This window comes from Xyrauchen texanus, chromosome 6, assembly GCF_025860055.1.
Source record: "Xyrauchen texanus isolate HMW12.3.18 chromosome 6, RBS_HiC_50CHRs, whole genome shotgun sequence".
NCBI classification, from domain to species: Eukaryota; Metazoa; Chordata; class Actinopteri; order Cypriniformes; family Catostomidae; genus Xyrauchen; species Xyrauchen texanus.
This window is the reverse complement of record NC_068281.1, coordinates 42,450,097-42,471,848: the sequence shown is the minus strand read 5'-3', so window position 1 is coordinate 42,471,848 and position 21,752 is coordinate 42,450,097. Positions and strand designations below refer to the sequence as shown.

At 41.7% G+C, this 21,752-nt stretch overlaps 2 protein-coding genes across 3 annotated transcripts in view; one reads left to right on the top strand and one right to left on the bottom strand.

The window, feature by feature from the left end:
* The window catches only part of LOC127645727 (zinc finger protein 420-like), a 451,613-nt gene that overhangs the window by 283,073 nt on the left and 146,788 nt on the right, over window positions 1-21,752 (top strand). The window lies entirely within an intron of this gene.
* LOC127644815 (gastrula zinc finger protein XlCGF8.2DB-like) overlaps window positions 1-21,752 on the bottom strand; it is a 31,202-nt gene that overhangs the window by 4,165 nt on the left and 5,285 nt on the right. The window contains exon 3 of one of the 2 annotated variants that reach the window (XM_052128211.1): window positions 12,803-14,052. The exons of the other annotated variant lie outside the window; for it this stretch is intronic. Within the exon in view, the coding sequence (XP_051984171.1) occupies window positions 13,136-14,052 (917 nt within the window). The 3' untranslated portion in view covers window positions 12,803-13,135. Of the gene's footprint in view, window positions 1-12,802; window positions 14,053-21,752 lie in introns of those variants that run through there. 2 annotated transcript variants of the gene reach the window in all.

The window sequence follows — 21,752 nt, the reverse complement described above, 5'->3', positions numbered from 1 at the left end:
CAGATATTTTTCTCTGCATTCAAGTACAACTCTCAACAATCTAATTAAATTGGGAAACATAGGCAGTCCTGGGAGGTTGTATGTGCAAAACACATAAAATGTGTATAAACAAAATCAACACTCATGTAACATTTCAGAGCCAATATAAATAAAGGATAGCATACCTGACTCGATGATAAACACTATCAGATTGTAAGGAGTACTGAAACAACTAATTGATAAAGTCGACAATTATTGATAATGAAAATCATCAACAATTTTTTTTTATATTAGTTGGAAATTTGCGGCGAGCACAGAGAAGCTCCATCAGTGACATCACTTTACAGCCAAGTATAAAAATGTGTTGCATGATGAAACTAGTTTAAAAAATGGCGGGGGAAAAGTTGAAGCCGAAAAAAGCACAACCCAAATTTTCCAGTGCAAAAGAACAGTTTATAAACATGTCAGAGAAGATCATAAGCATGCATTTTAATGTGGAGTGGTTGCTGTATCAGGTGAGTTGACAAATTGATTGTTCTGTTTGATGCATACACTTCAGAGCTGTTTCTCTCCAGCACATTGTACTGCTATTTTCAATGTTTTATAATATACAGTATACGTTATGAATTCAAAATTCAGGCTTGTTTTTCCATCTCACAAAACTATTTGTCTTTACCACAAAAAAATCTCTGCGTGCGTGCATCCATGTCCATCGAAGCGATCGCAGTGGAGAAAGGGAGCGCACACATTTTGATTAAACTATGCAGATTAGTAACCTTGCAACATCATACCTCGATTTCAGTTTTAGTGTAATCAATTGTGCAGCTTTGACCCATAAAATGTGTAATAGACATATGCCAGCATTCCAGTCTGACTATAACACCATGTAAATTAATCTGTTGCCATGCAACACTATTTAAGATATCAAGGATCCCTTCAAAATTTTCCATCAGCAGTGTCTTGACATTATTCTAAACAATTGTGAAGTGACCTGGGTAAATGCAAGAGGACTATTTCAAAGTCTGTTTTAAGTGCCACACACCTTGCTGCCAGTTGGTGGTGTTATCACCGTGACCCACAATAGCCCTGTGATCAGCTCCCATAACCAAACATGAATCTCAATTTTGATCTAAATCACACAATGCGAACAGGATATATGAGGACACTTCCTGTTTCCCTATTTTTGCCATTCATTTAATGCCTCACCATGCTTCAATATATAAAAACATCAGTTTGCAATTTAGCATCTTCAATGTTTTGGCATAATGTTGCTCACATTTGATGGCAGTCACATTAATCCCCTAGGAGCAGTATTCAAAAGTTCTTTGACTTTTGTCAAAAGATGGTGCTACAGAGGTCCCCATCCACGCCGATGATTTAACTTATTCCCAGGCCTAATGGCCAAAAACTCTACCCAAGTACCTCAAAAGATATCAAGAATCCCTTTAGAATTTGAAATCTGCACTGTCTTGACATTATTCCAAAAAAAGTTAGAGAATCACATGACGATATGTGAGGTTCGGATGTGTGAACGGCTAAATCTCGGCAGTTTGCAAGTGTTTTATACATTTTGTGTCATAAATCGATGAGATTCAATACACCCTGATGCATAAATGTTCTAGGAAGACAATATGTCAAATAATTCAAAATGCTCTGGCTCTGGAGACATTAAAAGACACTTGCGTGCTCAAGCTGATGCCCCCCCAGAAGCCTTGAGCCAGGGAGATGATTTGGCCAGAGAAGTGAAGGAAATTCAGTGAGAATTGTTTAAGAGAATTGATGTTCCTGGCCAAATGGAGAATAGATACTAAGGATGGCCATAAAGTATTTACATGTCCCCAGCAAAGGACTGAGTAAGTTATTTTGTGGTTCTCACATTGCAGCCAAGTGAACCGACTCAATGAAAATCCACTTGATCGCCCGAGGAAGAGGATCGCCTTTTTTGTTTCTTTATTAGCTGGTTCCGCCTAGCGGTTGGAATTTGTTTTGGATAGCAGAACTCCTTCTGGACAGTGTTGTGGATGAATCTGCACATTCTTTGTGCTTATACCTCCTATTGGTTGGAGTTTGTTTTGTAGAGTATCTCTTGCAGGACATTGGAGTGATTGGGTCATTTGTTGCACTCATGTAGCAGTTAAATGGGCCAGCTCAGTTAGTATGAGTGGATTGTCTCTCTCCACGTGGAATGTGAATGGGTTGGGGCACCCAATAAAAAAAAAGAAAAGCTATTTCTCTTCTTAAACATAAGAAATATGATATAGTGTTTCTTCAAGAAACACATCTTTTCCCACAAGAAGATTCAACATTTGGGAAAATATGGGATGGACATGTTTTCTTTCGTGCTGGCTCAAGAAAGAGCAGGGGAGTCATTACACTGATAAGTAAACATCTACAATTCAAATGTCTCATACAGTTTAAAGATAAATTAGGAAGAGTCATTATTGTTTTTGCAGAAATTCAGGGCAAAGTTTGATTTTGGCTAATATTTATGTACCTAATGCTGATGGTCAGGGCTTTTTTATAGATCTTGAAGGAATGTTGCAAGCCACTGGCACCCCTCATAATATAATATTGGGAGGAGACTTTAATATTTTGATGGACTCAGTCCTTGATCACAGTGAAGGAAAAGTGTGTAAGCCCCCTAGAGCAACATTGATGCTTCACAGGATGTGTAAAAATCTTGGTCTTACAGATATTTGGAGACTTTTGAACCCATCCGGTAGGGAACTATACATTCTTTTCATCGGTCTCATTTTTTCATATATACAAGTCCCTCATTTAATCTGTTGTTGATTGCTCAATTGGAAACATTTTAGTCTCAGATCATGCCCTGTTGAGTTTAGAGGTGTTGCCACCTATGGAGAAAAATAAATCATATGGATGGCACTTTAATGTATCCCTTTAGCAAAATCCTGAATTTCAACAAATGTTAAAGGCTGAAATCAATGTTTATATGAAGACGAACTGGTCCTCGGTGTCCTCTGTAGGCGTGGCTTGGGAGATTTTTTTAAATTGAAAAAATCCAAATCACGAGAACTCGTGGTGTTGGAAGGGAATATTAAAAATGCAGAGGCAGAGCTGAGGCGCCGAATGTCGTCTGATGGCCTCAGAGAATTGACCTGATTGAAATAGAGATATAATACTATTTTTTTCACAGAAAAAAAAGCCGCACAAAAGTGGTAATATAGATGCATCTCTTACACGCACGCCACACACACACACACACATTTACGTGGAGGGTATGTGTTTATTAATTTATGGTTAATCTCTATATTTAATTTTCACTCTTTCTTTCTGTCCTCATTTATTTTGGTTACAGTATAATGGTAGTTGACAATAACCACAAGAATCAATCTGTATTCTTTATTGCTTTAGATTTGCATATCTTTATTTACATCGTTACTGATTTGGAGTGCACACAAGTTAGTTTCGTTGTGCCTGTTATTTATATTTGTTTCTATTGAGTTTAAGTTTACCGGTGATGAGTGGCGATGATCTTCAGACACGGATGGCAGAAGCAGCATACTGGGGTGACGAAAATTAGAGTCCGGGCAGGAACAAGGAATTTAAGCATTATTGGTTCCGTCCGAACATACCATTTGCTCAGATTGCATGGAAAAAATTATATCTTTATTAATTGACTTCTTTAGTTATATATTTATCTTTATAAAATTTGCTTTTCTTCAATTTTGATTTCATAAATGTATTTGTTGATTTGATCATGATTTAAATAGGGTTAAGTGTTAAATGTAAAGTTACTTTGTTTTCCCTTCTTGTGTTGTAATGGGCCCGTCCTTTCCTTTATAAGCTGTTGCTTTGTTCATTACAGGGGACAGCTTTAGTTTGTTAGTTGTTTTCTGTTGAATGTTGTGTTATCTTATTTTCTTTTTGTTTGTGGATTTTGTTATGTTGTAAGAAATTTATGAGTTTGTAAGTCCTTTTTTATTTGGGTTCAAATAAAGACCAATTTTTTCAGTTAAGAGCTTGTGTTCCTTGTTTCTGACCCTCGGTCCCTCACAGGAGGTATGGCGCATAAGCTTCTGCTTTAAGCATATTTAATTGTATTATTTGTCTCCAACCCCACTAGATATATGCCTTACCTCCAAAGAATTATTCATTCCTTTTCTAAGTTCTCAGGATATGGAGTCAATTGGTCTAAATACAAAGCTTGGGCTCTGACAGCGTAGTGCCCTGTAACAGCTTTTCAAACCCAACAGGCCCAAAATAGTGCATTAAATATGTGGCCATTTTATTCCCATCAATACATATACAGGTACATAACATAATATAAATGTGAATTTATCTATGGCGAGCAGGACATGGCCAAGCGGCGTCGGGGCACAGCGATGCCAGAAAGATAAATGGTAAACAAGTTTCACCTGTGCGCCACACCGGTCTTGCATTCCAGGGAGGAGCGTAGGGAGTATTTAAGGACAGCGCAGACAGGCAGGGAGACACACAGAGCTGTGTTTGTGACTGTCACAGTGAATGCTGAAAAACAAGGCTGTTGCATGTTATTGAATGCGTTTGTTTATTGTGCTGAAAAGCACTTTTATGTTTTTATGTACACTGAAAAGTTAAATTAAATTAAAGTCTTACATGGATTATTCAACCAGCACCCAATGCCTCCTTTATAGGAAAGGCAGAGGTCTGCCACACACACACACACACACATATATACACCGTATACACACACACGCATAGAGATAAAGTCAGAATTGTACATACACTAATTCTTTGTCTTAGGTCAGTTAGCATCACTATTTTAAGAATTATGAATGGAAGAATAATAGTAAAGATAATTATTTCAGATTTTATTTCTATCATCACATTCCCAGCGGGTCAGAAGTTTACATACATTTTGTTAGTATTTGGTAGCATTGCCTTTAAATTGTTTAACTTGAGTCAAACATTTTGGGTAGCCTTCCACATAAGAAGTTGCTGGAATTTTGGCCCATTCCACCAGAATTGACAGAACTGGTGTAACTGAGTCAGGTTTGTAGACCTCCGCACACACTTTTTCAGTCAGATTGAGGTCAGAGCTTTTTGATGGCAACTTCAATACCTTGACTTTGTTGTCGTTAAGCCATTTTGCAACAAATTTGGAGGTATGCTTGGGGTCATTGTCCATTTGGAAGACCCATTTGCAACATTCTGGCTGATGTTTTGAGATGTTGCTTCAATATATCCACATAATTTTCCTTCCTCATGATGCAATACATTTTGTGAAGAGCACCAGTCGCTCCTGCAGCAAAGCACCCCCACAGTACTAGGCTACATTAATCTGAGCTCTTCTCCCTTGGCCGCAATCTCCTCCTCAATGTTCCTGAGCTCAGCTAACGTTTCCTTGCAGCCTCTCCTCAGAGCATTTGACTTTGTCATGAGCTGGGCCATCTGACTACCAGCCTTGCCCTCAGCCTCTTTCATATACAATTGAATGTACATGGTGCTTCAAGGTAATTCAAATAATACCATGGTACTACTATGGTATTTCACTAGATGACTACCTTATTCATAAACCACTGTATTAACATAGTGCTCCCAGGTAATTGTAAAAACATGGTAATGCCATTGTACTTTTCCATGTGTTTTCATGTAGAATATTTAGTGTTTTGATACTCTTTTGGTCATACAATTTCTTTACATGCAAAAGTCATTTACAAGCTTCACACGTGTGTTGAACTTAATAAAGACCTTCTTTATCACTGGCAAATGATAGGATGCGTGGTCAATATGTTTGGTTTCCATTGATTGCAGATCCACTGCAACCAGCCTTTTCTTTATTTTCCACGTTTTAAAATATTCTGTGAGCGTATTGGCAAAAGACAGCGTGCACCAAATTATTCAGCAGTGTGCGCAAGTCATTCAGACTGCTTTCCTATCATGTGTGACCAATTCATTGTAAAGAACTGACTTAGATGAAAGATTCATTTATGAGTCAGACATCTTTATTTCAAATCAAAATCAAATCACTTTATGTCACACGACCACATACACAAGTGTGCAGTTCCGAGCAACATAGCAGTCATGACAGTGATGAGACATATACCAATTACAATAAACAACATATTTACACAACACAATTTACATATCAAATGTACGCATACTTACACATAATAATATACAATGTACAGTAAACAATACACACAATATAGAATACACATACAATAAAAAAAATAAAAATAAAGAGTACCTAAAAAAAAAAAAAAAAAAAAATATATATATATAGTAGATGTATTGAGGAGAATATACTAATGACAGTCCAGTGTGATATAATGGATTAATAAAGTGCAGTGCTGATTATTGATCGTGAGAGATCAAGTGTTCAAAAGTCTGATTGCTTGGGGGAAGAAGCGGTCATGTAGTCAGCTGGTGCGGGTCCTGATGCTACGATACCGCCTGCCTGATGGTAGCAGTGAGATCAGCCCATGACTCGGGTGGCTGGAGTCTCTGATGATCCTCCAAGCTTTTTTCACACACCGCCTGTTATAGATGTCATGGAGGGAGGGAAGCTCACCTCCGATGATGTGTCTGGCAGTTCGCACCACACTTTGCAGGGCTTTGCAGTTGTGGGCGGTGCTATTGCCGTACCAGGCAGTGATGCAGCCAGTCAGGATTCTCTCTACAGTACTGGTGTAGAACCGTGTGAGGATGTGGTGGTTCATTCCAAACTTCCTAAGCGTCTCAGGAAGAGGCGGCTGGTGATCCTTCTTCACAATGTCCTCAGTGTGGACAGACCATGTGAATTCCACAGTAATGTGGACACAGAGGAACTTGAAGCTGCTGACTCTCTCCACTGGTGCTCCATTAATGGTGATGGGGCTGTGTATTCTGTCTTTCCTCCTGAAGTCCACTACAAGCTCCTTGGTTTTACTGACGCCGAGCTCCTGACACCAGCGTGTCACACTCGTGCACCTCCTCTCTGTAGGCTGTTTCATCATTTTCAGTGATCAGACCTACCACCGTCATATCGTCAGCAAACTTAATGATGGCATTGGAGCTATGTGTTGCCACACAGTCATGTGCGTACAGGGAATACATGAGTGGGCTGAGAACACAGCCCTGCAGGGCTCCAGTGTTGAGGGTCAGTGATGAGATGTTGCTGCCCATTCTAACTACCTGACGTCTGCCTGACAGGAAGTCCAGAATCCAGCTGCACAGCGAGCCGTTTAAGCTCAGAGCCGGAGTTTCACATCAAGCTTGGAGGGCACTATGATGTTGAATGCTGAGCTGTAGTCTACAAACAGCATTCTCACATATGTGTTCCTTTTTTCCAGGTGGGAGAGAGCAGTGTGTATTGTAGATGCAATGGCATCATCAGTGGAGCAGTTGTTGCGGTAGGCAAACTGCAATGGGTCCAGAGAGGTGGGCAGCACAAAGCAGATGTGATCTCCGATTAGCCTCTCAAAGCATTTGCTGATGATGGGGGTCAGAGCAACAGGACATCAGTCATTTAAACAAGTTATTTTTGATTGCTTTTGTACAGGCACAATGGTGGACATTTTGAAGCATGTGGGGACTACAGACAGGGAGAAGGACAGGTTGAAAATGTCCATAAAAACACCAGCCAGTTGGTTCGCGCACGCTCTGATGACCCGGCCCAGAATGCCTGGACCCGCGGCTTTACAGATGTTCAGCCATCAGAAGGGTTACATCTGCAACATAGACTGAGAGTGAACCATCCTCTATAGCATCGGCCGCGAGTGCTCTCTCCGCGAGGGCGGTGTTATTGTCCTCAAAACGAGCATAAAATGTATTAAGCTCATCCGAGAGAGGCAGCGGTGTTCACGGCGGAGTTTTTATTCCCTTTGTAGTCCATGATGATGTTAATTCCCTGGCACATACTTCAAGTCGGTAGTGTTGAACTGTCCTACAATTTTGTGCCTGTACTGGCGTTTGGCTGCTCTGATAGAGTTATGGAGTGCTTAACTGGCTTTTTTATGCTCCTCTACGTTCCCGTAATTAAAAGCGGAGGTCCGCGCACTAAGTGCCGCGCGAACATCGGCGTTAACCCATGGTTTCTGGTTGGGGTAGATCCGTATTGTTTTGGTCGGAACAATGTCCTCTACGCACTTCCCGCTGAAACACGTTACGCTATCAGCGTAAACCTCGATGTCATCAGAGGCGGACCGGAACATCTTCCAGTCCGCGTGATCAAAATAAGTCTTGTAGCATAGAGTCTGATTGGTCCGACCAGCACTGGATCGTTCTGAGGGTGGGTGCTTCCCGTTTCAGTTTCTGGCCGATTATAGGCAGAAGCAGATCAGAAGAGTGGCCTGATTTGCCAAATGGTGGGCGGGGGAGGGATTTGTAGCCATCTCGGAAAGGAAAATAGCAATGGTCCAAAACCAGGTCCCCTCGTGTGTTGAAGCTGATGTGTTGGTGGTATTTTGGTGTGATTGTTTTAAAATTGGCTTTGTTAAAGTCCCCGGTAACAATGAACGCGGCCTCAGGGTGTGCGGTTTCCTGCTCAATTATGCTTCCATACATTTCCTTGAGTGCCCGGTCTGTGTCGGCTTGTGGTGGGATGTACACAGCTGTGATAATGACCGCTGTGAATTCCCTCGGTAGCCAGAGTGGTCGACACAGATGCATGAGACATTCCTGATCAGGAGAGCAGAAAGACTTTATAAAATGTCCATTCCTCTGATCACACCATGATTTGTTGATCACTTTTACCTGAGAGGTCTTTCGCTCTGTCCGCTTGGTGCGCGGAGAAACCTGCGGGTTCGATGGCCGAGTCTGGAATCTCCGCAGACATCCAGGTTTCTGCAGATAATGCAGCAGTCCCTCATCTCTCATTGGAAAGAGATCTGCGCTCTCAGAGCTTGTTGTCCAGAGACTGAACATTTGCCAGTAGTATAATGGGTAGCGGGGGTCGATTTGCGTAACGTCTTACTCTGATGAGACCCTGGCTCTTTTTCCCCTTTTCCTTCTGCGTTTCCGCGGCCGGGCAGCCCAGACAAAGGACTCCGTAACAATTCTTAAAACTTGTAACAATTCATCCAAAATTTTACAACAATCTTACTGGGGGGCTGATTTTCTAAATCCTTGCCTATAGTTTTTTTCAGATGGAATGGCCCTTTTCTTCAGTCTCTTGTTTCCCAGCAAGACGTGATGAGGTCATGAGTAAACAATAGAATTTTATTATTTTTCTTGACAAATACCTTTAACAAACACTTAAACAGGTAGTTAAAAAGATAGTTCACCCAAAAAAAAAATGTAATTTCTGTCATCATTAGTCACCCTCAAACCAGTATGAATTTCTCTCTTTCGTGGAACACAAAAGATGTTAGAAAGAATGTTAATCTGTCACCAGCGCATCTTTTTTTCTATTATGACAGTGAATCATGAATAAAAATATAATTCTGCCTAACATCTCTTTTGAGTTAAAATGAAGAAAAAAGTTATACAGGTTTGCAACAAGAAACTTCATTTTTTAGTAAACTATTCATTTAAGAGTACAAGTCAATACTTGGCACAACTATGGTAGTTTCTAAAGGTTTATATTTTGTATATATAGTTTTACATGTTATGGGTTTTTATTAGAAAAAGGGCAAATACAAATAATAATAATAAATATTGCTGCAAGCAGCAACTACAGGGCAAAGCAACAAAATGGCACCCATTGCACCACACTAAGGATAGACGCAACGAACAACGTCTGAATATTACATGCACAAACCAACACCACTTCACAAGTTGTCCCAGGGCAGAATTGAACCAGTACCTTTCGGGAAGACTAGTCATATAATCTCTCTTCCTAAACCCATTTACAGATTTTTTTAATGCAGTATATACTAACACATGAATCAGCCGCATTTTACTCAACTGAATGTTGACCTCCTATTACACTAAAACATGAAATGTGCATGCATGTTAGCGAGTTGATTGGCAGGAAATGTCTGTATCTAAAAAGTGATTGGCTCTTTTACATGCAAGGCGGACCATCCTTTCCACTGACTGTTGGGTGCTAAAGCTTCTTGGTTTAATGTACCAATTTCTCCCATACATTTAAATAGAAGTGACTCATCTCTACTAAATTGTCTCTGGCCTATCACTCTATAAAACTACAATGCCAATCTTCTCCCCAAAATGTGCACACTTTTACTCCTTATTTTTCGCAAGTAAAGGTGTACAAAAGCAACGCGTTTCTTTATTTAAAAATGATCTCAGATATTATGGTCTAAAATAAAAAAAAAATTGCATTAGTTTAGTCGTTACTCGAAAAAGTAATTGATTACGTTACTATTTTCACATTACCCCCAACACTGCCGGTAGTACAAAGCACCGACTTAATTTGGGACCCGCACACAGTCTTGCTGACACACAACTGCTTTCAAATGCTTGCACGCTTAATTGAGCATGTGCTCTGTTACTCTTTTTACAATTAATTGCACAACTAATCCAATTGAAATCATGAAATGTCCTAGTGTGATTATTAAACCACAAAATGTTGCAATCTTAATCTGAATGAGCGTCAAATGAATGTGTAGACCGCTCATACACTGGAAACTCCACAGACTATGAGAATCATTCACGTTGTATAAGAGATGACAGAGTACTAATCCACTCCTAAGTGTTTTTTTTTATATAATTTCTTATAATTAAATCACAGCATTTGTGCTTTAACGATCACACTGGACCATGAAGTGAACTGTTTATCTGGAGAAGTTCAACTTCTGTCAAAAATAAATGTAAAAATAAAAGCATAAAATTGAAGAACTGGAAACAGAAATATATTATAACAGTATAGTAAAATGTATTCCTCACTGTAGAAATAATAACAATAATTATAATAAAACAATGATTAATGAATGATGATTGTAATAATAATAGAAATTAAGCATTATACTGTATCACAAGCAAGATTGCGTTTGAACTGTATAAAGGTTTGTTGAAAATGCAACGGTATGTTGATAAGTAATTGCTAAAAGTTTTTAAAAGTTTAAGGATTTTTTTTAAATTAGACATCATTTTGATAAAGGAATCAAATTAAACTTAAAACATGGAATTCTGGAAAAAATTATTGAAAAAAAATAGGAAAAAGGATTTAGGGAAAAAATAAAACAGATTTCAGTAGGGCCCTGCTTAAAAACAAACAAGTGTTTTATTAAAAATGTTATTTATTATTTACATTGAAATGTAACTTTATGCTAAAGTGTGTTCAATAGCACATCATATTAGCAAATTTTTTCTATGGTATCAAAATTGGTACCGAAAACCTTGAAATGTCACAGGTATCTAGGGCTGAAACGATTAGTCGACATTATCGACGTTAAAAAATTGCCGAATAGTTGTTTGATCTCATTTTATGTAACAAGAAATCACATTAAACTAAGAGCAGCAATGCAGTTCACGTCTGATTGAAGAGAGGAAGAGGACCGATCACAGTCCAGACGAACTCTAAAATTTCCAAACAGCTTCAGGTGATGTAGATTGCAAATTATGAGGGAACTATACAAAAAACAACAAATAAGTAAATTCAGAAGCACTCTCGTTGTGGAATAAGTGAAGCTGGAGCTCTTTAAAGGAAACACCCTGACATTACATCTTTAATGCAGTTATATTTAATGCGTTATAGCTTTATTAAAAGTTCAAATAATAAAAGTTCGGAAGCAGATCATGTAAATAACTACAAACTCCAAAACTGCCATTTCTCTGTGCGGACTAATGACATTTTAGTATTGTGATAATGTAAAGCCTTTAGTGTACATGGTAGATCTTGCTGCAATAACATGATGAAAATGTAGATTTCATTCCGTAGACATGCGAGCACCCCTGCTGTAAATGATGGTGATGTAGGGGGGCCTAGGTAGCTTTGCAAGTAAAGACGCTGACTACCACCCCTGGAATCATAAGTTCGAACCCAGGGTGTGCCGAGTGACTCCAGCCAGGCCTCCTAAGCAACCAAATTGGCCCGGTTGCTAGGGATGGTAGAGTCACATGGGGTAACCTCCTTGTGGTCGCTATAATGTGGTTCTTGCTCTCGGTGGGGTGAGAACCACATTCGATTTCATCGTCATATTAGTTTAAATATCCCTAATATGTAGCATATTTGATTTTGTCTCGATCTAGACAACATTTTCAGTTAGAAATGGCTTTGCGTAGTAACAGGCGTCTAATAAAACATTTGTTCCATTTAATATTTTGTAGCGTTGGGGAACTTTTAAAAGTGTACTTACATAATTTATGTTTCTGGATGAGAGTGGCAGAGCATGTGTGCGATCTCTTTCCCGCTCACACATACAGCATGTGCCCTTGATCGAGAGTGCTAAAAAAGTACTTTGAAAGAGTGCGCACTGCTACTCTCAGCCAGGATCACACATAAGGACATATGCTTGTGAAAACTGATGTGCAGTATCAAATACACTGAATGTATGATAGTGCTAACTGTAGAGAGCACATCATTACGAAGACCAAGCCAAATCCCGGACAAATCCCCGGCATTTTTTAAATCCCGGCCAGACCCTTTATTCAGGTCTGGGAAACAGAGGATGTATGGTCACCCTATATTACGTTATTTTTCTGTCATTGCTCACAAATGCCATGGACTCCTAAAGGCTTGAGTCCAAACAAGTCTGAGTAAAAATGCTCAGTCTGAGAGTCCATGACAAGACCAAACCCATTAAAATTGGACTTGTGACTCGAACTCAAGTCTGAACTCGAATATCCTAACTCTAAAAGCAACACATTTTCCATTTGAATGTTTCCTCTCACATGAAGTGCAGTAATGGCGGTCTTGCATGAAACTTCTGAAACGCCCAGCAGATGTCGCCAGCTACCGGTGATCCAATATTACATCAAATAAATCTGATTAAGGAAAAATGCATGAATGTCGAAAAAATATAGGAAAACCTGATCACAGTCGATATTTACACAACAGTATACTAAACCTTGAAAAATCAGTTACATCAGTGTTCCCTATTCAATCATAAATTGCATTGCATCCAAGCCTAAATGATTTTAGCAAACAAATCATCAGCATAGTCCCTTTAAGGCAACTCGGGTCACTCGGTCTGCCTTGTTTGTTACGCTTACAAACTGATATTTTCTCTGCATGCAAGTACAACTCCAATCTACTTGCCCCCATTTTCCAAGGCTGATTTTTTTTCCCCTGTCCAGCTCTTCTCCAGAGTGATTTCTCATGTGAACCTTACGGTTTCTCTCCACCGTGAATTCCAATGTGACTTGTGAGGCTTCTTTTATATCTGAAACTCTTCTCACACTGAAGGCATGTGAAAGGCCTGTCTTCAGTGTGGATTCTCATGTGAACATTAAGGGCATTTTTGCTTATAAAACTTCTTCCACACTGAAGACACGTGAACGGCTTTTCTCCAGTATGTATTCTTGTGTGTATTTCAAGGTCTCCTTTTTGAGTGAAACTCTTTCCACACTGAAGGCATGTGAAAGGCTTTTCTCCAATGTGAAATCTCATGTGCCGTTTAAGACTTCTTCTGTGAGCGAAACACTTGCCACACTGAAGGCATGTGAACGGCTTTTCTCCTGTATGAATTCTTGTGTGGATTTTAAGGCTTGCCTTTTGTGTGAAACAGTTTCCACACTGAAGGCATGAGAAAGGCTTCTCTCCAGTATGACTTCTCATGTGATCCTTAAGATCTGTTGCGTCTCTGCAACTCCTTCCACACTGATGGCATTTAAACGGCTTTTCTCCAGTATGAATTCTTGTGTGGATTTTAAGGCTTCTTTTTTGTTTATAGTTCTTGCCACACTGGAGGCATTTAAAAGGCTTCTCTCCAGAATGACTGATTATGTGTAAATGAAGGTATCTTTTGTGACTGAACTTTTTTCCACACTGATGGCATGTAAAAGGCTTCTCTCCAGTGTGAGTTCTCACGTGGCAATTAAGGTTTCCTTTATGTCTGAACCTTCTTCCACACTGAGGGCAGAATAAATTATTTTTTGTTTTTGTTCTTTTTTGTGACAATTTCTTTTCAGTCTGTGAGCAACTATACGATTTTTCTCCAGTTAAGAAATTATCAGGTTTCTGATGCTGATGTTTTTCCTCGACTTCATTCAGTGGTTCACTTTCCTCTTTCAGCTTCAACAGTTCTAAAAAGAAAATATTAAATAGTCAAAAATCAAAACAAGAGCCATTAGAACAATGCAACAGAGGTCAAGAATGTAATGTTTTTTTTTTTGTATATCAGAGTAATTCCCATGTTCCTTGGCTTAGGGCTGGGCGATAAAACGATCTCGATATGGCATCGCGATAATATTTATTTAGACAACGATGATAAACTTTTGACATGTTTACTCGATATGGATAGACCTAACAGCCTATTACAAAGCAGAAATAAACAGACAACAGCCAGTCAGAACTCAGATTTTGGCTTGTGCGTCTAATTACACGCCCATTTGCTAGCAGAGCACTGTTTGAGCTACCAGCAGTGAAGAAAGTGAATGTAAAGAAAAAACGAGTGGAAACGACGAACACGAAAGCGACGGTGAAAGTGAACTCGAACTATCTTCCAAAGCTGAGGAAATTGTTGACAAAAAAGGTAACAAGACGTCAATTATATGGAAGTGGTTTGGATATCTGAAAAGCGATCCAAACCACTGTCTGCAAAAAGTCTGAAAAGTCTGCAAAATATGCCGTCGGTCGGTGATAACCAAGACGGGAAACACAACAAACCTCTTCGGTCTTCTGGTTTCTTCAGGCATCATTATCAGTATACTTTTCAAATGGGCAGCATTATTAAATTATATATCGTAACAAATATCGATATCGATCAATATGGAATAAAATATCGTGATATAATATTTTGTCATATCGCCCAGCCCTACCTTGGCTTATCATTAAATAGGGGATAAAATTAAGACCAAAGTAGACAGGTCTGACATGTGCTCACGTGCAGCCAGATTTTTCTAACCACGCATACTCTGAACTTGCAGAATGTGCATGAGGCAAGAATTATTAGCACTAATTAGAGGGATGCAAGGTGGCCAGACTGACAATTGAGCCTTTGCAGTCACAAAGCAGCACTAGAAGATGCAGCAATCACCGGTAAACAACAAGAGACATTAAAGCAAAAACAAAAACAGTGGATGTGAAGAGGTCAGTGGATACCAGCATTTGTATATCTTGAGCCTGAAAGGATATAACTCCAGAAGAGTAATAGTCCAGGATCTAAGGATGCACAATTAATCGAAAATGAATCACAATTACGACTGCCACGATTATGAAATCATGAAAACTGATGATTACAGCGTTCAATTAAGTCTGCCCCCATTGCATCAATGGTTTCTATTTACAACATGTTTTTGCAGCAGTTGTGTATTCTAACCAATCACTAACATGTCCGTTGAGCAATGAAACAGCAATTGTCAATCAGAGCCGCTTAGATTATCCCCTTAGATTCTATCAGTAATGACAACTGATCCTATTGCGAAAGTTTTAAACCGTCTGAATGCCCAGATGGTTGCTTAATGTTCCACCTCTGTTCACAGTGGCACATGAAAATTAATGCAGAAGAAACATCACCTGACACTTGAAAAGAAGCTGTAAAATGAGAGCAAAAAGCACTTATGCTGATTAGACAGCTTTGTTTTTAATTTGTGTATTTGGCGTCATTGAGCTGGCGTTGAAATGCTGGTCTCAAACAGTGTAAATCTGAAGTGAGTGACAGCAGTCATTGTAAAGGGAGAGTTTGTTGCATTGCTTGATTACTGTGTACAATTTAATTTTTCAAGTTAATAAGTAGGCCAATGTGAATTTGATTTGTACAAAACTGTTCCAAGTTTGTTTTGAAGGTGTAGCCAACATATGGAATATGGCATAAATAGCATATTTCAGGAATCAACGTCATTGTTATCATGGCTGTTGAAATAAGACCCATCTGTCACGCAGCTGGTTTTTGTAGATTTAACATTTTCACGAATTGCACAAACTCAGATCGCAAATTAATTTGAAGATCTAACGGGATGAATGGTCCAATCTCACCAACAAAGGGCTTACTGAACGCAGTAAGTAACTTGGTCAATTTAAATCGGCTGTAAATAAGTTTGAATATGTAATATTATTTACTGTACGTGGATGTAAAGGTAAATCAGGAGACGGGAACAGTGAGACAGGTAAGGCCATTTAATTCCCTTTGCCTGTGCACAGCGTATGCACTTTTCCTGTGCTTTTACTCAGTCCAGTGATACTCAAAATAAACATCAATTTCGGCAAACACTCAGAATACACAATATCGACAGACACCAACACTGGACTCGTTCTCTCGCCCCTTCTGCTGGTGGCGAGGGTGGTTTTATCCGCTCTCCCCGTGCTCACTGGAATTAGAGACAGGTGTTTAGTCATAATTTAGCTCAGGTGTAAGTGCCCTTACCGCTTCTCTCTCTCTCCGGACAGCCACTTGACCACACCCCGGCTGCCACATACCCCCACTGCCAAACCACCACCCCCGCAATCTCTGGAGAAGTAGCCAGCAGCAGCCATATGCGCCCCCCTGTGGACCACCTTGAACTTAAAAGGCTGGAGAGCCAGATACCACCGGGTGATCCAGGCGTTAGAATCCTTCCTGCAGTGGAGAAAATTGTAGTGGGGCGGATGGTGATGGCCTGCCCCAGCAGGTAGTATTGGAGAGTGTGAACCACCCACTTGATGACCAGACACTCCATTTCCACGGTGCTGTACTTGGTCTCCCTCAAGGAGAGCTTATGGCTGATGTACAGCACCGGGCACTCCTCCCCCTCCACCACCTACGAGAGTACGTCCCCCAGCCCTCTGTCTGAAGCGTCCGTCTGTAATACGAAAGGGAGAGAGAAAATTGGTGCATGTAAAAGCAGCCCCCACAAAGTGCGGCTTTAGCCTGCGTGAACGCCTGTTGGCTATGCTCCGACCACTGGACAGGGTCTGGAGCCCCCTTTTTAGTGAGGTCAGTCAGCGGGCTGTGACGTCCGAATAATTAGGCACAAACCTCCTGTAATAGCCAGCCAAGCCCCTGGAACTGCCGCACCCCTTTTTTGTCTTGGGTCTCAGGCAGGTCGCAATCGCCGCAGTCTTGTCAATTTGGGTACGCACCTGGCCCAAATAGAACCCCAGATACCGTACCTCCACACGGCCAATCGCGCACTACTTGGGGTTTGCTGTGAGCCCTGCCCGCCACAGCGATCTCAGAACCGCCCTCAGATGTTGCAAGTGACGCTGCCAATCATTGCTATAAATGATGATATCATCTAAATAAGCAGCGGCATCAGCTGTATGTGGTCTGAGGATTTGGTCCATGAGACGCTGAAACGTAGCCGGGGCCCCAAACAAACCGAACGGAAGCGTCACAAATTGGTGCAATCCGAACGGTGTGGAGAAGGTTGTTTTTTTTTGTGGGAAATTGGTGTCAAGGGGATCTGCCAATAACCTTTGTCAAATCCAATGTCGAATAAAATAGAGCAGTACCTAACCGATCGAGCAAATCAATGCGGGGCATCGGGTACGCATCAAATTTAGACAACGCGTTGACTTTTCTATAATCCCCACAGAACCGTCGCTCTTAGGCACTAGAACAACCGGGCTGGACCAATCGCTGTGAGATTATTTTATTAACCCCATATCGAGCATCGCATCTAATTCCTCCCGAACCATTTTCTTTTTGTGTTTGGGCAAAGCGATAGGGACGGCTACGTACCACCACTCCTGTTTCGGTCTCGATGTGGTGCTGGATGAGGTTCGTACGACCCTGTAGAGGGGAGAACACGTCCACAAATTCTTGTTGCAACTTGGCAACCCCTGCAAGCTGATATGGTGAGAGGTGGTCTCCACAAGTGACCGGAGTGTTATGAATAGGTTTTGTGTTTACCTCTGGCCCGAGCTCCGCCCTCTCTGGAACTACTGTAATCAACGTCACAGGTTGAGGTGATATATTTGACGTGTGCTCCCTCTATCAGTTCACTTTACCTCATAATCGAGTTCCCCGACTCGTCATGTGACCTCAAAGGGTCCTTGCCACTTGGCGAGTCATTTGGAGCTCAATTTTGGGAGAAATACGAGTACCTTATCTCCCGGTGCAAATTCCCTTAGCTGAGTTCCTCTGTCATACAGTCGGTGCTGTCTTCTTGAGCTTGGAGCAAATTCTCCTGTGTTAGTTGCCGCAGTGTGTGGAGTTTTGCTCTAAGATCAAGAACGTACTGAATTTCATTTTTGCTATCTGAAGGTCCCTCCGCCCAAGCTTTGTGGATGACGTCACGCACCCTGCACAGGCCCCGCCTATACAGCAGCTCGAATGGGGAGAAGCTGGTAGAGGCTTGTGGGACCTCTCGTACTGCAAATAACAGGGGGTCAAGCCATTTATCACAATTTCTAGCATCATCGTGCACAAACTTACAAACCATGTTCTTAAGGGTTTTAGTAAATCGCTCCACCAAGCCATCTGTCTGCGGATGGTAAACACTGGTGCAAATCGATTTAATACCCAATAATTCATAAAGCTTGCATAGTGTACGTGACAAAGGTTGTACCCGGGTCGGTGAGGAATGCTTTCAGAATTCCCACCCGGGAGATTATTTTGAAGAGTGCCTCCGCAACACTACATGCTGAGATGTTGCTCAGAGGCACTTCTTCCAGATATCGCGTTGCATAATCCACTAGGACTAATACAAAGTGATGTCCGCGTACTGACCGCTCTAATGGCCCGACGAGGTCCATGCCAATTCTCCCGAAGGGGAACTCATTAGCGGAAGAGGACGCAATGACGCTTTAGGGGTGGCCGGTGGATTCACCAACTGACATTCACGGCATGCCGCACACCACCTGCAGACATCGTTGGCAATGCCCGGCCAATAAAAAAAATAAAAATAAAAAAGAGGGCAATTAATCGGTTCAGTGTTTTTCTTTCTCCTAGGAGACCTGTTATCGGATTATAGTGAGCCGCCTGGAAAACCATTTCCCGCCGGCTCTGCGGTATTAAGAGCTGCGGTGTATCTTCCTTTGTATGAGTGTCCTGCGTCACTCCATACAACCACTCGTTTATAATTGTAAAATAGGGATACGAAGATGACTCTGGCTCCGCCTCCCCTGCCAGAGCATCACACATTTCACATCTTGTCACTGTTATGCAGGACACATCCGCACATATTCCCTTCTAAATTCAGGCCAGTTAGTCCCCAAAATCAGCGGATGGGTGATGCGGGACCTAACCGCTGCCTCCACTCTATGCTTGGTTCCCCAAAATTCAATACTAGGGTCACCATAGGGTATTTGTGAATAAATCCATGCACACACTTCACCCTCACCATTTTAGCTGTTTGATTACACCCAGTGTCCACCAATGCTTGGCGAGTACCCCCCTTGATTCTTACCGGTATGCGGCACGTTCCGGCTCAGTCAGGGGAAGTCCGCAGGGCGTCGGGAATCCCCGCAACCCCAGCAGGCCGGCCCAGACGCCATGCCCGCACCTGTGTCGGCGGGCACCTCCACCTGAGGGGGAGAGTGGCGGTGCATTGTTGGGGGGGGTGTCCACCACCTTGCGTTAGGAACTTGTCACGGAGGCATCAGGAATGAGCTCTGGGGAGAGAGCAGAGTGAGGAGGAGGGGAACACACAAGGGAAGGAGAAAGGGGCTCTTCCGTCCTCAGGTATGCCACCATATGGTCCTCTGCCAGTCGGAAAGCTTCCTCCAGCGACGCCGGGCGGTGGCACTGGACTCACTCCACCGTTCCCTTTGGCAGCCGATGTACAAGTTGCTCCAGTACCACCTGGTCTAGCACTCCCACGACGTCGCGTTTCCCCACCAGCAGCCATTTCTGACATGAGTCTCGGAGTCGCTGGGAAAAGGCAAACATGCGGTCGGACTTCCCCATCTTCAGGGAGCGGAAGAGCTGCTGGTATTGCTCCGGGCTTTGACCCAACTGCTGCAGGATGGCCTTCTTCAAATCATCACAGGCCAGGAGGTTAGCCGCTGGCAGTTGTTGGGCAGCAAGTTGGGCTTCCCCGGACAAGAGCGGGAGGAGCCTGGCCCATTGATAACGCGGCCAGCTCCAGATCTCAGCCGTCCTCTCAAAGAGGTCTAGGAATGCTTCTGCAGCATCATCTGCCCCCATCTTGAGGAGAGTGGGTGGAGGCAGGGGGCTGCGGTCGTCCGGGGTTGCAGCCAGGGCTCTCTCCTGACCAAGCAAGCTCCGGATCGCATGACGGTCCTCCACTTGAGCTCGCATGTTCTCGAAGAAACGACAATCCTGGTCCTGGCGAAGCTCAAGCAGGGATTGTTGATGAGACTGGTGAAGGCTGGCGAGGGACTGAAGGATCACGGCCAGCTGCGAGAACTCCATGGGGAGTACTTCGGTTCCCGGGTTGTGGCACCAGTGTAAAGGTAAAACAGGAGATGGGAACAGTAAGGCTGTTTATTTCCCTTTGAACAGCATATGGATTGGAGCTCATATCCACCACTGAAATCTGCTAAGAACCGCACGGTTGCTTTGTGTCATCATGGTAATTTTTTAATCTTCGTGAATCATCGTGATTACAATATCAAGGGCAATAATCAACAATTATGATTTTTGCTATAATGGTGCAGCCCTATCCAGATCTCTTAGCAGTTCTATTAATTTTGCAAACAAATTACACTCCAGCAAAAGCTCCTGTAAGGCAACACAGGTTACTTGGTCTAACATGTTGTAACTACTCCTGGCAGATATTTTTCTCTGCATGCAAGTAAAACTCAAATCTACTTTAATTGAGAAACGTAGACAGTCCAGGGAGGTTGTGTGCGTGAAACACAAAATGTGTATAAACAAAAACAATACTCATGTAATGGAGCCAATATAAATAAAGAAAAGCTTGCCTGACTTGATGGAAATTAAAAACTAACAGATTGTAAGTAGACTAGTGCTGCAACAACTAATTGAAAAAGTTGATAATACTAATCATCAACAACGAATATCATTATCAATTAGTTGGAAATTTGACCAGCACAGAGAAGCCATGTCAGTGATGCCACTTTACAGCCATGAGATATAAAACTATGGTGAGCCACCAATGTACAAAACAGTGTCTCTCTTGGAAACCATGACGACTTGCTTACAACCACCTGATAGTATATTTTTCAATATTCTAGTATGTTTTTATATCAAAGTATTTATATGAGTTTCCTGGCCTTTGTGTGACCCAGGAGAGAGCATATGAGGTTACTAAAAGTGTTGATGCTGCAGAGGCCACAAAGAGCACCCAGCTGTAACAAAATAATGAGGCTAAGGACCTTGAAACACAGTTGAAGATAAGGAGTAAAAACAACTAGTGGTAAAATTAATTAAAAAGATAGACTAAAGCCAAGTTTCTACCAGTAAAAAGATATCAAAAGGCTCTGTGAGATAATGGTGGCAAATAGTATCCATTGGTTACAAAAATAACGAAAGGGCGCAGAAATTAGGTAATGCCAGATAACAAACTGTATAGAAGAGGAGGTTTTGGACTAAGAGTCAGAACGGACAGCTGACCGGTCTCAAGTTTGTTGGTGTTTAATAAACTACAACTTTGGCATCTGGAACTCAAGACTCAGAGAGTTCTCTTACAACTTAGAGAGATTCATCGTGATTTTCCACGACAACAGCAGTCTCTCTCATCAAGGCTCAGGGGATATAAACACAGAGCTGTGACTCTATTAAGTCAATACGAATTCACGCAATTCCGATTATTTCTCTCCGTAGCATCCGAACACAGAACCGCTCAAATCATGGCATACAATCCCAGCCCTACACGTAGCACTTCATCTCTTCACTCTCAAGCACATCTGTATTTGTAATAAAGAGTCCTCCAGGGTA